General features: G+C 42.7%; 3 protein-coding genes across 7 annotated transcripts; 2 read left to right on the top strand and 1 right to left on the bottom strand.

The window, feature by feature from the left end:
* Positions 1 to 58: 58 nt before the first annotated feature.
* LOC124202854 (mitochondrial-processing peptidase subunit beta-like) lies at positions 59 to 2,088 on the top strand. Its single transcript, XM_046599333.1, has 6 exons — positions 59 to 199; positions 346 to 570; positions 635 to 963; positions 1,023 to 1,207; positions 1,268 to 1,551; positions 1,613 to 2,088. Exons 1-6 carry the CDS (start codon positions 131 to 133, stop codon positions 1,955 to 1,957), a joined length of 1,437 nt encoding a protein of 478 aa, XP_046455289.1. The 5' UTR covers positions 59 to 130; the 3' UTR covers positions 1,958 to 2,088.
* A 56-nt stretch (positions 2,089 to 2,144) lies between these two features.
* LOC124202781 (transcription factor cwo-like) lies at positions 2,145 to 8,651 on the bottom strand. Of its 3 annotated transcripts, XM_046599219.1 has the most exons (7): positions 8,186 to 8,651; positions 7,026 to 7,090; positions 5,328 to 5,596; positions 5,039 to 5,248; positions 4,219 to 4,419; positions 3,534 to 4,163; positions 2,145 to 3,470 (listed from the first exon to the last, which is right to left on the bottom strand). In XM_046599219.1, exons 1-7 carry the CDS (start codon positions 8,189 to 8,191, stop codon positions 2,560 to 2,562), a joined length of 2,292 nt encoding a protein of 763 aa, XP_046455175.1. In that variant the 5' UTR covers positions 8,192 to 8,651; the 3' UTR covers positions 2,145 to 2,559. The 3 variants fall into 3 exon arrangements, with proteins under 3 accessions (XP_046455175.1, XP_046455163.1, XP_046455170.1); XM_046599207.1 differs by lacking the exon at positions 8,186 to 8,651 and having other exon boundaries at positions 7,026 to 7,161; XM_046599214.1 differs by lacking the exon at positions 8,186 to 8,651 and having other exon boundaries at positions 3,534 to 4,160; positions 7,026 to 7,161.
* Positions 7,015 to 11,721, top strand: LOC124202874 (holocytochrome c-type synthase-like). Of its 3 annotated transcripts, none has more exons than XM_046599377.1 (9): positions 7,015 to 7,124; positions 10,110 to 10,212; positions 10,270 to 10,371; positions 10,456 to 10,515; positions 10,593 to 10,694; positions 10,781 to 10,903; positions 10,981 to 11,100; positions 11,168 to 11,280; positions 11,366 to 11,721. In XM_046599377.1, the coding sequence occupies exons 1-9, from the start codon at positions 7,120 to 7,122 to the stop codon at positions 11,631 to 11,633; spliced, it is 996 nt and encodes a 331-aa protein (XP_046455333.1). In that variant the 5' UTR covers positions 7,015 to 7,119; the 3' UTR covers positions 11,634 to 11,721. The 3 variants fall into 3 exon arrangements, with proteins under 3 accessions (XP_046455333.1, XP_046455341.1, XP_046455324.1); XM_046599385.1 differs by lacking the exon at positions 7,015 to 7,124 and adding an exon at positions 9,777 to 9,922; XM_046599368.1 differs by lacking the exon at positions 7,015 to 7,124 and adding an exon at positions 9,959 to 9,990.
* Positions 11,722 to 11,731: the final 10 nt, after the last annotated feature.

Raw genomic sequence — 11,731 nt, 5'->3', positions numbered from 1 at the left:
CGACGAGATAACTAACGACATCTTTCGGTTCATCTGGAACTCGGAAAATAAATTTTATTTCTTTAAATAAAAATAACTTGCAACGTTGGAAGTTGGACGGTGCTTTTCACGATCACGGAATCCGGTAAAGATGGCCTCCAAAATTCTGCGAGTTTCTCCAATGCTATTGAAATTAGCCAATGGTTCATCATTGGTTAAGGTAAAAATAGAGGCAATCGAATTAATTTGAGCAGAATGTTGTGGTATTTTTGTATATTTCTGGGAATCCAAATAGTTATGAATAGAAGACCTCACTCGTGAGATTGTGCAACGAACGCAACTGATAATATATATTGTATGATTTAGAATTCTACCAGGCTTAGGGCTACATCTGCTGCTCTAAATTACGAGCAAACTTTGGTAAACGTACCACCAACCAGACTTACTGTTTTGGACAATGGTTTGCGAGTAGCTTCAGAGGACAGTGGTGCACCTACAGCTACAGTAGGAATCTGGATTGACGCTGGATCCAGAAACGAAACTGAAGCCAACAATGGTGTTGCACATTTCCTGGAGCATATGGCATTCAAGGTAAGGACAATATTCTAGTTCATTGACTTCTGAAAATTAACAATGTTTTTTTCTTGTGTTACAGGGAACTGGCAAACGCTCCCAGACAGACTTAGAGCTTGAGATCGAGAACATGGGTGCTCACCTAAATGCATACACTTCTCGGGAGCAAACTGTCTTTTATGCCAAATGCTTGTCTGAAGATGTTGGAAAATCCATTGAAATTCTGTCTGACATCATCCAGAACTCCAAATTGGGAGAGCCCGAGATTGAGCGTGAGCGCGGTGTTATCTTGCGAGAGATGCAAGAGGTTGAAACCAACCTCCAGGAAGTAGTGTTTGATCACCTTCACTCTACTGCCTACCAGGGCACTCCTTTGGGTCGCACTATTTTAGGCCCAACCCAGAACATCAAGTAATGAAATTACCAAAAATTAAATTACAATTGATTCTGTAACAATTTGTGTTTTCAAGGTCCCTGTCCCGTGCCGATCTTGTCACATACATCAAGAACAACTACGGCGCGTCTCGCATGGTTTTGGCCGCTGCTGGTGGTATTAAACACGAAGACCTAGTCGAACTGGCCCAAAAGAGCCTTGGATCTCTGTCCAACTCCTTCGATGCCAAAATTACTGCCCCAACTAAATGCCGATTTACAGGTAATCTCGTCGCATGTGAATTAATCAGCTCATTTCCATAATTCCACAATTTGGCTGCAGGATCGGAGATTCGTGTGCGTGACGATGACATGCCGTTCGCTCACATCGCGATCGCTGTTGAGGGCTGCGGCTGGACCGATGCCGATAACTTCCCATTGATGGTGGCCAACACGATCATCGGCTCCTGGGATCGTTCTCAAGGTGGTGGTGCTAACCTGGCTTCAAACTTGGCCAGCTATTCTGCCCAGTCCAACTTGTGTCACTCTTTCCAGTCCTTCAACACTTGCTACAAGGACACCGGATTGTGGGGCATCTACTTTGTCTGCGAACCCATGAAATGCGAAGTAAGAATCTCTATAAAATCGTAAAATTCGATGAGTATTAAAGTTCAAACTTTTCTCTTAGGCCATGCTGTACAACATTCAAAGCGAGTGGATGAGACTGTGCACAGCTCCCACACCGACCGAAGTTGAGCGAGCCAAGAACCTGCTCAAGACTTCGATGCTGCTGCAACTTGACGGAACCACACCCGTCTGCGAAGACGTTGGTCGCCAAATGCTCTGCTACGGCCGTCGCCTGCCCCTTCACGAACTCGAGGCCCGTATCGACTCCGTGACCCCGGCGGATGTCCGAGATGCCTGCAATAAATACATTTATGACCGATGCCCCGCTGTAGCCGCTGTTGGTCCCGTTGAGAACCTTCCCGACTACAACCGCATTCGCTCGTCCATGTACTGGCTTCGAGTGTAAATTTATCAATATCGAAAAAAACAGAGAAGAAATACAGCTTCGTCGTAGTGGAAACTTTCCCCCAGTTTGAATTATAAAAGATGTGCTGTTGCTGCTGTAAATATATGGGATTCAAAATCTCTTAGCTTGAAGGTATACCTTTTTTTTTCTTCTAAATTAATAATCTGTCTATTGAAAAGTCGATTAATTAATGGGCGACAGATAAAATGTATTTCAATAATTTTGACTCACGTTTCGCGTTTCTTCACAGATTTAGCGCAAACGTTTCGAAATTCATTTCCCACAGCAAAATAAGTAATTTATTGCGCTGAATGATCAACATGGTTGCGTATAATATGGCATGTGTGTTTTTGTTTAAAAAAATAGCATTGGGATTTTTTTGCGAATTTAGAAGAATGATCAAGTAACAATTTAGAGAATCGCGATGGAGAGCCATTTGATATATTTATATAATATATATAGGGTTTTTTTTGTTTTTGCCTGATATTTTTTCCTGTCACATAACTATCTGATTTCTTTTTAGACATTTCATCGATCTGCTAACGTAAACACTTTTTTGTTGGGACATTTAATTATAAGCCATTTCAAGAGAGGAGTGGATCTCACGGAGTGTGAGTGCGTTTGGCCATTAGATGGGACCAGCGGGAGGAATGAGTCGCTGTTCCGTGGTTTGCCGTGATGACGGCGGGTGATCGACTACCGTGTTCACGTGATGACCTGATGATGGGGTACTCCCGGCCGGCATGAACGTATCCGCCTTCTTCTCGCTGCGGTGGTCGGAACATTTTGGGCTGCTCGTCGTGATGTCTAACTAGAGATGAACGACTGCTGTGCTCTCGGTTGCTGCTGCTGCTGCTGCTACCCACACGTAATCGGTTGTCTTCCGTCGGCCCGGTCATCGTTAACGGACTGAAATTGGTCCCAAAGGGATCCATGTCAAATTGGTGATGGTGCGGATTTGGATGCCTTTGATGATGAACGACGATTTGCGGCGCTGGTACCAACCCGGGTAGAAGAGGCTCTGGCCTCGTTAGTTTAACTGGTGACTGTATGACTGAAGAATGTTGTTGGATCGATGCCACTGTTTCGGTGAGTGTAGCGGCGGTCAAGACCCTTGACGGATGACCGAAATTGACGCTAATGGTAACTGGGTGAAGTAGAGGTTGGGCATTGGGGTCGGACGAAGAAGATGGCGGAGTGAAGAGCGTCCGAATAAGTGACAACTCGATTGACATGGGGACGTAGAAAGCACTTTTCGGGTGCAGTGCGAAAATAGGAACACTTTCCATTATCGGTTGCATTGCTGGTAAATTTGACGACGGTTGCTGCTGCTGTTGCATTTGATCCATTGAGAAGACAGTTGAATCGTCCATTTCCTCGGAATGAAGCCTTTGACTCCTTGAAGACGGCGATGAGGGTTGCGGTGTAGGAGGTACTTCATTGTTCCAGCCGTATCTTGAATTGTTGTGCCTGTTCAGGTCGGTGTCTGACTTCTTTCGTTTGAGGCCGTGATCTGTCAAAGGTAAATTGAATGTTAGATATTTTTATTACGCACCAAATAGTAATTAATTCTTACATTGTTCAAAGGATCGATCCTGGTGGTTGGGTTGTTGGGCCTGCTGTTCGTTAAGACTGCTAGTCGCCGAAGAACCTGAAGGTGTCATGACGCAGCTGGACTGTGGAAAGACGTGTTCCAAATCAGCTGTGAACCTCTGATGGATGTTTGTCTTGAACTTCTTGTACACGCTGTTGGAGTCGTCGATACTTTGCTGAGTGGTGTTGCTGCGGCTGCTGCATTGGCTGGACGACGAGCAACTCTTTGTCCTGGATCCCCCGGATTCACTGGCCAACAACATTTGACGGAGTTGAGAAGATGATCTGCACGACGAGTGGTTGGATCCTCCGCTGTGACTAGAATTGTCCATGTCGGTAGGTGATGATCCGTCCGTTGTGGGGTTGACGGGCGAAGGTGTATCTGAATTCCGTGTTGCCCTATTTGACCGCGATTCGTCGCTGTCTCCACCCGATCCTGACGAGGATCTTGTCGGTCTGCGGTCGTTGGAATGTTGTGGCTGCTGCTGCGGTTGCTGTTCTTGTGGCTGCTGCTGTTGTTGCTGTTGTCTGTGGTGTTCGATAGAGGATCCGGTGCCATTCAGGTAGTTAAACATGCCTTGAACTCGTTCATCTTTCATTTTATCTGTCTCTCCTGTTCGAACCAAATTGTTAGTTATTGATTTTCTAAATCGTATAGAAATGTTTACCTGTATTATCGTGTAATGGTTTGAATTGATCTTGAACGCCCTGAGGTACTGTGCCAGAAACAGATGGAGAAGCATTTGGAAAATCTTCTCCGTCAGTGCCTGTTTGTCCTACGCCATTCGTGGGATGACCGGTCCTTGCCACCAAGGTCACTGCGGTTGTTCCATTCGAAAAATCGCCAGTTTCTGAACCCGTTCCTTCACCTGGGCATCCAAAACGAATTCCGAAGAAAGAAAACAATGAAAAATGTGATCCAGTTCAAGTTGACATTTACGAAACGTAAAATAAATTACTGGGTAGAATTCAAGAAAGACAAGCTTTAAGCGGAAAATAATGGATGCAAAGCATGCGCAACTTTCTGAAAGACCAAATCAAGAAATGAACCAAAAATCTGAAAGAAAAATGACTAAAAACTGCAAATCAAGAAAACAAATTTATCTTTGCCAATCATCCAGGCGGATTGTTAATGGGTATCCGTTTTTCAACAGGGAAAACAAGAGTGTGTGTGAGAGAGAGAGAGAGAGAGACATAATGTTTTGTTTAGGATTTTTTGTTTTACCTGCAGCCCATTGCGTATGCATTAATAGTTAAAATTTTTGTCAATCAAGCACTACTTTGTGATTAATTCACTTTTCGAAGTCCACAGTTTTTTTTTTGTCTTTCTGGATAGTAATTAATTTGATTATAAAGAGATTTGAGCCTGGTGAGCTTAAAGGGTTATGTTCCAAATACGAATATTCTTTTGTTTCTTTTGCAGGTTTCCAAAAATGGGAATGGCAAAGGAAATGGCACAGGAATAAAGTGAAATGAAAACAAACATACCGCGACCGATTTTTTCGTAATGGTTGTGCAGGTGGGCCACCAATCGGCTACCGAAATCATCTCCAGGATAAAAAGGCCCATGGTGATCCGCCTGGTGATGACCGATGAACTGGACTGTTTCAGTGATGCATTCGAGAAATCCGGATCGATATTGATCCGACTTGGTGTTGCTATGCAGCTGTTCCATTTGGACAGCGATCTCGCACGATTCTGTCGCGAAAGAAAAAAAGAAAGTTAAGTTGATTGCCTTTATACAGTATATCTTTTGACTACACAACAATCGCCTTACCCATTTCTTTGCAGGCGTGAACCTGTAAATGTTTCATGTGCTTGATTGTCATTTCGATAATTTCTGTTTTCTCGATTCTGCCACGCCCTTTCTTCATGTAGGCGGATGGTAAGAGTCGGGACAAATCAGCCAAGCAATTATTCATCCGGTCGCGCCTTCTTTTCTCAATGATGCGATGTGATTGAGGATCGCGGGCGGATTTCGTTTTCTTGGAGAAATTGGAATAAGCTTCTTCATCTTCGCTTCCGATGGCAGCAAAATTCAAGTTCCTGCCACATAAAATTTTGTATAAGTAGATTGTAGTAATTTATTTATGTATTCCGCACGCGGCTATTTAAGACCAGCCTCTCTGTCTCTTTCTTTTTTCAGAAAGTTCAACAGTTTATTCACCCATAAAGAAAAATTTTGGAAATCCGGTTGCAACGGATACGGTAGTCACATGCAAGAGCCACGTGATCAACAAGGTCATCATCCTCCGGTCACTTTGCAGCAATGTGTAACATTGCGAAATGCCTTCCCAGTTTTATTAATCGAAAATTTCTTTTATTTGCTAGGAGAGCAAAACATTGAAATGCCATTAAAGGAAGTCAGTTGATGTCGTTGGATTGCCTCACATTGCCATGTAGATACAACACGTGATGCCGGTCACGCACGTGATGCCTCAACAAAGAGGCGTTGACTCCGGCCAAACTCCCAACGAATAGGAGTAAAAACATTTGACCGCACCCGCTAAAACAAAAAAGTTTGTCGCTTTTTCTTTATTTCTTTTTTTTAAAGTTATTTATTGTTTAGTTTTGAAGACTACAGGCACGTGGATGCATGGCTTTTTACCCCCTGAAGCGATAGCCGGAAAGGTGTGTGTATTATAGGCGTGCGCATATATCCTTATCTTACCTAGCGCTCGTTAACCTTGTGTATTTGGACTCGGTGTCCTTCTATATTCGATACCCACGCACCCCCGGAAGGTTTTTTAGATGTTTGCAATTTGTTTTTATCTGTCGATGTGTAAAATATGAGAGAAAAACGATCCGAAAAGGTTAGATGTCTCTCATAGCAACGAAGATTACTGGGATCATCGGGTCGCTAAGGCAACGTAGGGCACGTGATTCGGCCACGTGACGCACAAGTTTCAAGTGCGTTTTTTCTTAATTGCAGCCCAGCGTGAACCCCCAGTTGGAAACAGAACTTTTTGGCAACTTTATTTTACATAACAGATCCATTCAGGAATAATTGGGGAGGGAACGCAATTGATTTTTACATGTACGGGGGCTGACAAGGAAACGACAATCCTTCCACCAGATGGCTTGGTGACTATTGCGGATTGCTCGGATGCAAAAAAAGAACTAGACAAGGCCATCCTCACGAAATTCTTGTTTCGTTGTTGTGTTGGCCAAGTTTCAACTGCCTGCAAGCATGCTGTCACGTCTCTAGGTTGAATCTTTGTCCATATCAAAATGACTTCGTGAACATTTTTAGAATTTAAAGGAAGGCTGTGAAACATGGCCTAGTAGCTGCCCTTGAACCAAATAATTATCTCGGTGCTCAACTCACTACGCCCACAGCAGACAGAGTATCTCGCAGCGGAATTCTTTCACGGAGAGACTCCTTCGATGGTAAATTCTCTTATAACATTGTCAAGGTCATGCTTCTTCCTCTTTTAACGCAACTTATACTATTTTTCTAGAGTTTTAAACTTACCGGTCGTAATGGCACTGGTTGGGTGAATCCACCCAGTATTTATCCATTTTCGTGGACGACGACGAGTTGCCAACATCCATGATGAAATGTTTTAATGAGGTAATTTCGTTTGGTACAGAGCAAGTTTTGGTTTGGTTTCAAATTGTTCAAACGTTCACGTTTTCATGGTTCACTAAATGCACTGGTGGAATAGCGTTGCGTGATAAACAAGATACGTGTCTAGATCGGCCTGGTACGCCAAGTTGACTGAGACAGTAGAGAAGGCGAACCGTGAGGCATATCACGACGACCGGGGCAGAGTTGGAGGGTGGTGTTGCGGGAAAAGGGCAGTCCCGAAAGGAGAGAAAATAAAAAAAAAAAGAGGGCGCAATCGCACACACGAGAGAGACGCTTGATCACGTGTTTGAGACGGGCGGGCACAGCTCTCTCTCTCTCTCTCTGTCTGTGTGTGTAGCTGCACATGCGTCTCTTCCTTTTTTCTTTTTCCATTTTTCAAGGACTGGTTTTCTCCGCGCACCCCAGATCTCGAAGTACAACATCAAATCACGTTCAATTTTTGATTATACAACTTTGATGCCGGGCCCAATTTTATGAATCCCAGAATTTCTTGATCCCCCCAAAAAGTTTTCTAGGTTTTTGACATTCCATTGTGTTACACGTGACGACAGAAGAAGACTGATACGAATTCCTATTTTTATTTTTCAGAGTTTAGAAGGAAAAAACAACTCCTTTCACGATGTCCATTTATGGTCAAAGACAACAACTTCAACGGGTTATCTCGTTTTGGGGGGGCCGCTGCTGTTGTTCTCAGCGATTTCTTCTTCCAACATTTGGTTCACGTGACCGAAAATGTGGCCGAGCCGCTAGGAGAAAGAAAGAAAAAAAAAAAGAAAGGACCTGCATAGACCACACAGACTTTGAGAGGGGAAGGGAACTGTGGCGTCCGCGTGACTGGCTCACGTCACGTGGAACGTAGCGCTGGCACCGCATCCCTTTCTCTCTGCGCCTATCCGCACCCACCCAATCCTTTCACGGCGACAGTGTCGCCTTCTCGTGGCTCCCACCTCCCGTTCACGAGCACGTTTCTCCAACACATCCCCTATGTGTGTGAGTGTGTAACGTAAGTAGAGCTGCTGCTCTCCCCAGGTTAAAACGCAACACACCATCACCCATTCGTTTGGCTTCGTTCCCGTCTGGACAATAGGGAAATTATTTCCCTTTCATTCCGCTTTTATTTTCGGTTATATTTTTAGTCTTCGGTTATATTTTTTCCATTTCGTTTTGTTGTGAGCGAAAACGTGAAGATTTCAGGTTAGATTGTCGAGCGTTGTTGAATTCGCTGTCGTCTTTTTGTGTAAAAGTTGGGAAAAGAAAAAAAAAAGATAAGTATCGCTATATTGAGATAGGTCGGATTGAGAACCGGTTTTTGTCTTTGCTAAAAAAGATGATGGGTGTTGGCTAACATTTTTATGGCTGCACGTGTTTTGCTCTAGGTGGGTCATCCACCAAGTCCACGTGAATAAATAACGTTCTAAAACTAGTTTTCCTTCCATCAAAATTCGCATCGACTGGTGGATGATCTGTTGTTATGTGAGATTTAATTTACGTCGTGGTCCTCCCCGAGGGCTTCCAAGCTCATGCGTATACACCTACGGTTTTATTAATTGGAAATTTGATAGCGTCTTTGGTTGTAGGAGAATTTCGGATGGAGTCGTCAAGGGATATTCTAGCGAACAAATATTTTTATAAATAACTGGGACGACGGCTGTGTAAAGCGAACGACCTGACTGGTGGATGAGTACTTCAAAGAACACGGGGGGAACTAGGGAAGGGACAGTGGAGGGTTTGGGTTTCACGCACAAAGCAACGTGACTTTGATCGATTTCCTTCCTAGCGCATACAAAAAATTTTCTTGGAATCGTCGTATAACTTTTGGCTCCATCTACTGCGCACACACACACATTTTGTTGTAATATCCCTCGGGGTCTTTTTCTTTTCTAGAGTTCCTCTTGGAGACGTTTGGGGCTGCTGATCGATAGCCAACCAATGCTTGTGACAACGTGACTTTTAACAAAGTTGCCCAGATATAATCGGCACAACGGTTCTCGCTCACCCACCAAAAAATGGTGAAAAGTTCAAGTTTGCAAGTCAGAACTTGACGACAAAGTTGACGACAAATTTGACTTTGCCTTCGTTCTTAATCGACACTTTAAAGAAAAATATTTAGGTTAGCTTTGATAACGTGGCATATGATGTCATGAATGTGCACGTGTACACAGAGTGTTGACGAATGTCTTTGAATTAATTTACCTGTTTCGCTGCTCTAACGGAAACCAAATGCTTTGCATAGGGCCAATTCTGGCAAATGTCATTGCAATACAAACGCAATTAATTGATGCTGCTGCTAGCTGCTTTAAAGGAGTGGGATAGACGGAAGCTCACGTGCCCGTAGCGCGTGACTCGCAAATCAATCGATCGGGTTCTAGCGCAGATCGCACTAGGCACGTTGCCACTGGTTCCTTGGATCGGTGATGGCGGAGATGTGATGCAATCTTTTTCTATTCGATCAGGCTTAAATGACCGATTTTACTTTTTTTTAAGTTCAATCATATTTAACCCAAAAATTGACATAGAGCCGATCCACTACTAAGGACTTTGGCAAATTTTTGTTAACGCATATAGAACCCGTCATGATATAATAATTCAAATCCAGAACGGTTTCGCCATCTATCGGTCACATTTGAATACTAAACGAAATTACATCATATCGTCTGCTCTTGCAGAAGACACGCTCAACTTTTCGGCGTTTGATTTGTCGATCACGTAATCAATCAATTTTGAATATCTGAGTTGTAATTTTTAAAAGAATCTTTGAAGTATTTTATTAGCTTCTAGAGGTGAGTTTTGATCTGAAAATTTAGAAAATAATGTTGTTTTATCAGTATAGTATGAAGCAAGCTTTCAGGTAAATTGCTATGAAAGCTCAAAATGAGGCACGATTTCATTATCTTAACAGTCACAATTAAAAAACCAAAAATTACAAATCCTTTAAAATTTTTCTCTTCATTTAATTTTATTCTACAGCTATCTGAGAATGGGTAATACTGCCTCAATCGCTCAAACCACTGCAGATTCGATAACCAAACCATTGTATGGTGATCTGCACCATGAACCATCGAAAACACAAGTATTGGAAAATAAATGTGCAAAACATTAGATACAGCCTAATATTTTATTTTGATAGGCTTACACACATCACAGTTCTTCCTACAGTCATCATATGAACAATGGAAATTCATTTCCTGCTGAATGCCCCATGCACGCTCAAGTAGAGAAAAAACCACCAGTAAATCTACCTCAATTATGAATTCAATTATACTTGACTATTATACTTAAACATGTATTTTTAACCTCAAATTCTTTATTAAAGGCACCTGTGGAATACCCAAGTGAATGTCCAATGAGCCATGACCAGAAATTGGAAACCAAAGTAAAAACAGATAAATAAAAATCACAAATTTTATTGCTTTCCTCAATAAATAATCACCCCCTTTATTCTATTTTTAGGTTCCAGTCCAAACTATGGAGTACCCAAGTGAATGTCCAATGAGCGGAGAGAATGGTTCACTGCTTCTAAATACATCGAATGATGTAGACCCACTGAACATGGTAAAAATAGATTTAACTGTCGTTTCTTGAATTACACATACATGTTGTGATTGAGCATTGAACATGATGAGCACTATTCAAATTAGATGCCGCCGCCGAATCAAAGGCCTGCTCCTGATCAGCCATTCAGTTTGCCGACCCAGCGGCAAGTATCATCCATACCGAAAGCAGGAACTGAAAAAGAATTCTGGCAATATCCTTCTCAGCAGGTTCTAATTCCTATTTACATGCTGCGCTGCACAGCGGCAGTCAAACTAATAGAGTTGTTGTTTTTTTTCTGTGATAGATGTTTTGGAATGCCATGTTGCGGAAAGGCTGGAGATGGAAGGAAGAGGAACTAGAACCTAAAGATATGGACGATATAATCAAGATTCACAATTCAAATAACGAGCAAGCCTGGATAGAAGTATCAATTGCATAATTTAGCTACACTGCCAAGTCTACTTATTCATGGGTGCTCTCTGTGAAATTAGGTTTTGAAATGGGAGGCTCTGCATGCACAAGAATGCGGCGATCCTAGATTAAAAAGTTTCGGAGGGAAAGCCAAAGATTATTCTCCACGAGCGAGGATCAGGCAAATGATGGGGTATGTTTATTAACGGCAAATCTTACGTCATTTTGATTTGCAAACCTTTATTATCTACGTAAACACTTAACCGTTTGTTATACAGTTACGAATTGCCGTTTGATCGCCATGATTGGATTATTGATCGCTGCGGTAAGGAGGTCCGCTATGTCATCGATTACTATGACGGTGGCAAAGTACACGAAGATTATAAATTCGCTCTGCTGGACGTGCGACCAGCCATGGATTCGTGGGAAAACTGCTGGGATCGTATGAAGGTGACGTGGTGGAGATGGAGATATAGTCGTGAAGAAACAACCCCCGTTTTCGAACAAAAGGCCGAGAAAGAAGAGCCAGTAAAGAGTGACGCATAGTTCAAGTCTTTTTTGTCTTAAATCTCAGTCTGTAGTATCTTTAAATTGTGTCAAGTCAACGAAAACTACTGAAATACAAGTTTCCGTAGTAAATCACC

The sequence above is a fragment of the Daphnia pulex genome, chromosome 2 (genome assembly GCF_021134715.1).
Source record: "Daphnia pulex isolate KAP4 chromosome 2, ASM2113471v1".
Lineage (NCBI taxonomy): Eukaryota > Metazoa > Arthropoda > Branchiopoda > Diplostraca > Daphniidae > Daphnia > Daphnia pulex.
This window is presented reverse-complemented; position numbering and strand designations above follow the sequence as displayed.

What these genes read in the sequence shown, in the direction of transcription:
- LOC124202854 (XM_046599333.1), top strand. Translation starts at nt 131, where the DNA reads ATGGCCTCCAAAATTCTGCGAGTTTCTCCAATGCTATTGAAATTAGCC. An exon ending in ATGGTTCATCATTGGTTAAG is followed by an intron (nt 200 to 345) that starts GTAAAAATAGAG and finishes TGTATGATTTAG; the next exon opens with AATTCTACCAGGCTTAGGGC. An exon ending in AACTAAATGCCGATTTACAG is followed by an intron (nt 1,208 to 1,267) that starts GTAATCTCGTCG and finishes ATTTGGCTGCAG; the next exon opens with GATCGGAGATTCGTGTGCGT.
- LOC124202781 (XM_046599207.1), bottom strand. Translation starts at nt 7,105, where the DNA reads ATGGATGTTGGCAACTCGTCGTCGTCCACGAAAATGGATAAATACTGG. An exon ending in ACCATTACACGATAATACAG is followed by an intron (nt 4,164 to 4,218) that starts GTAAACATTTCT and finishes TGGTTCGAACAG; the next exon opens with GAGAGACAGATAAAATGAAA. An exon ending in GGATCGATCCTTTGAACAAT is followed by an intron (nt 3,471 to 3,533) that starts GTAAGAATTAAT and finishes TACCTTTGACAG; the next exon opens with ATCACGGCCTCAAACGAAAG.
- LOC124202874 (XM_046599368.1), top strand. An exon ending in ATGAACCATCGAAAACACAA is followed by an intron (nt 10,213 to 10,269) that starts GTATTGGAAAAT and finishes TTATTTTGATAG; the next exon opens with GCTTACACACATCACAGTTC. An exon ending in ACGAGCAAGCCTGGATAGAA is followed by an intron (nt 11,101 to 11,167) that starts GTATCAATTGCA and finishes CTGTGAAATTAG; the next exon opens with GTTTTGAAATGGGAGGCTCT.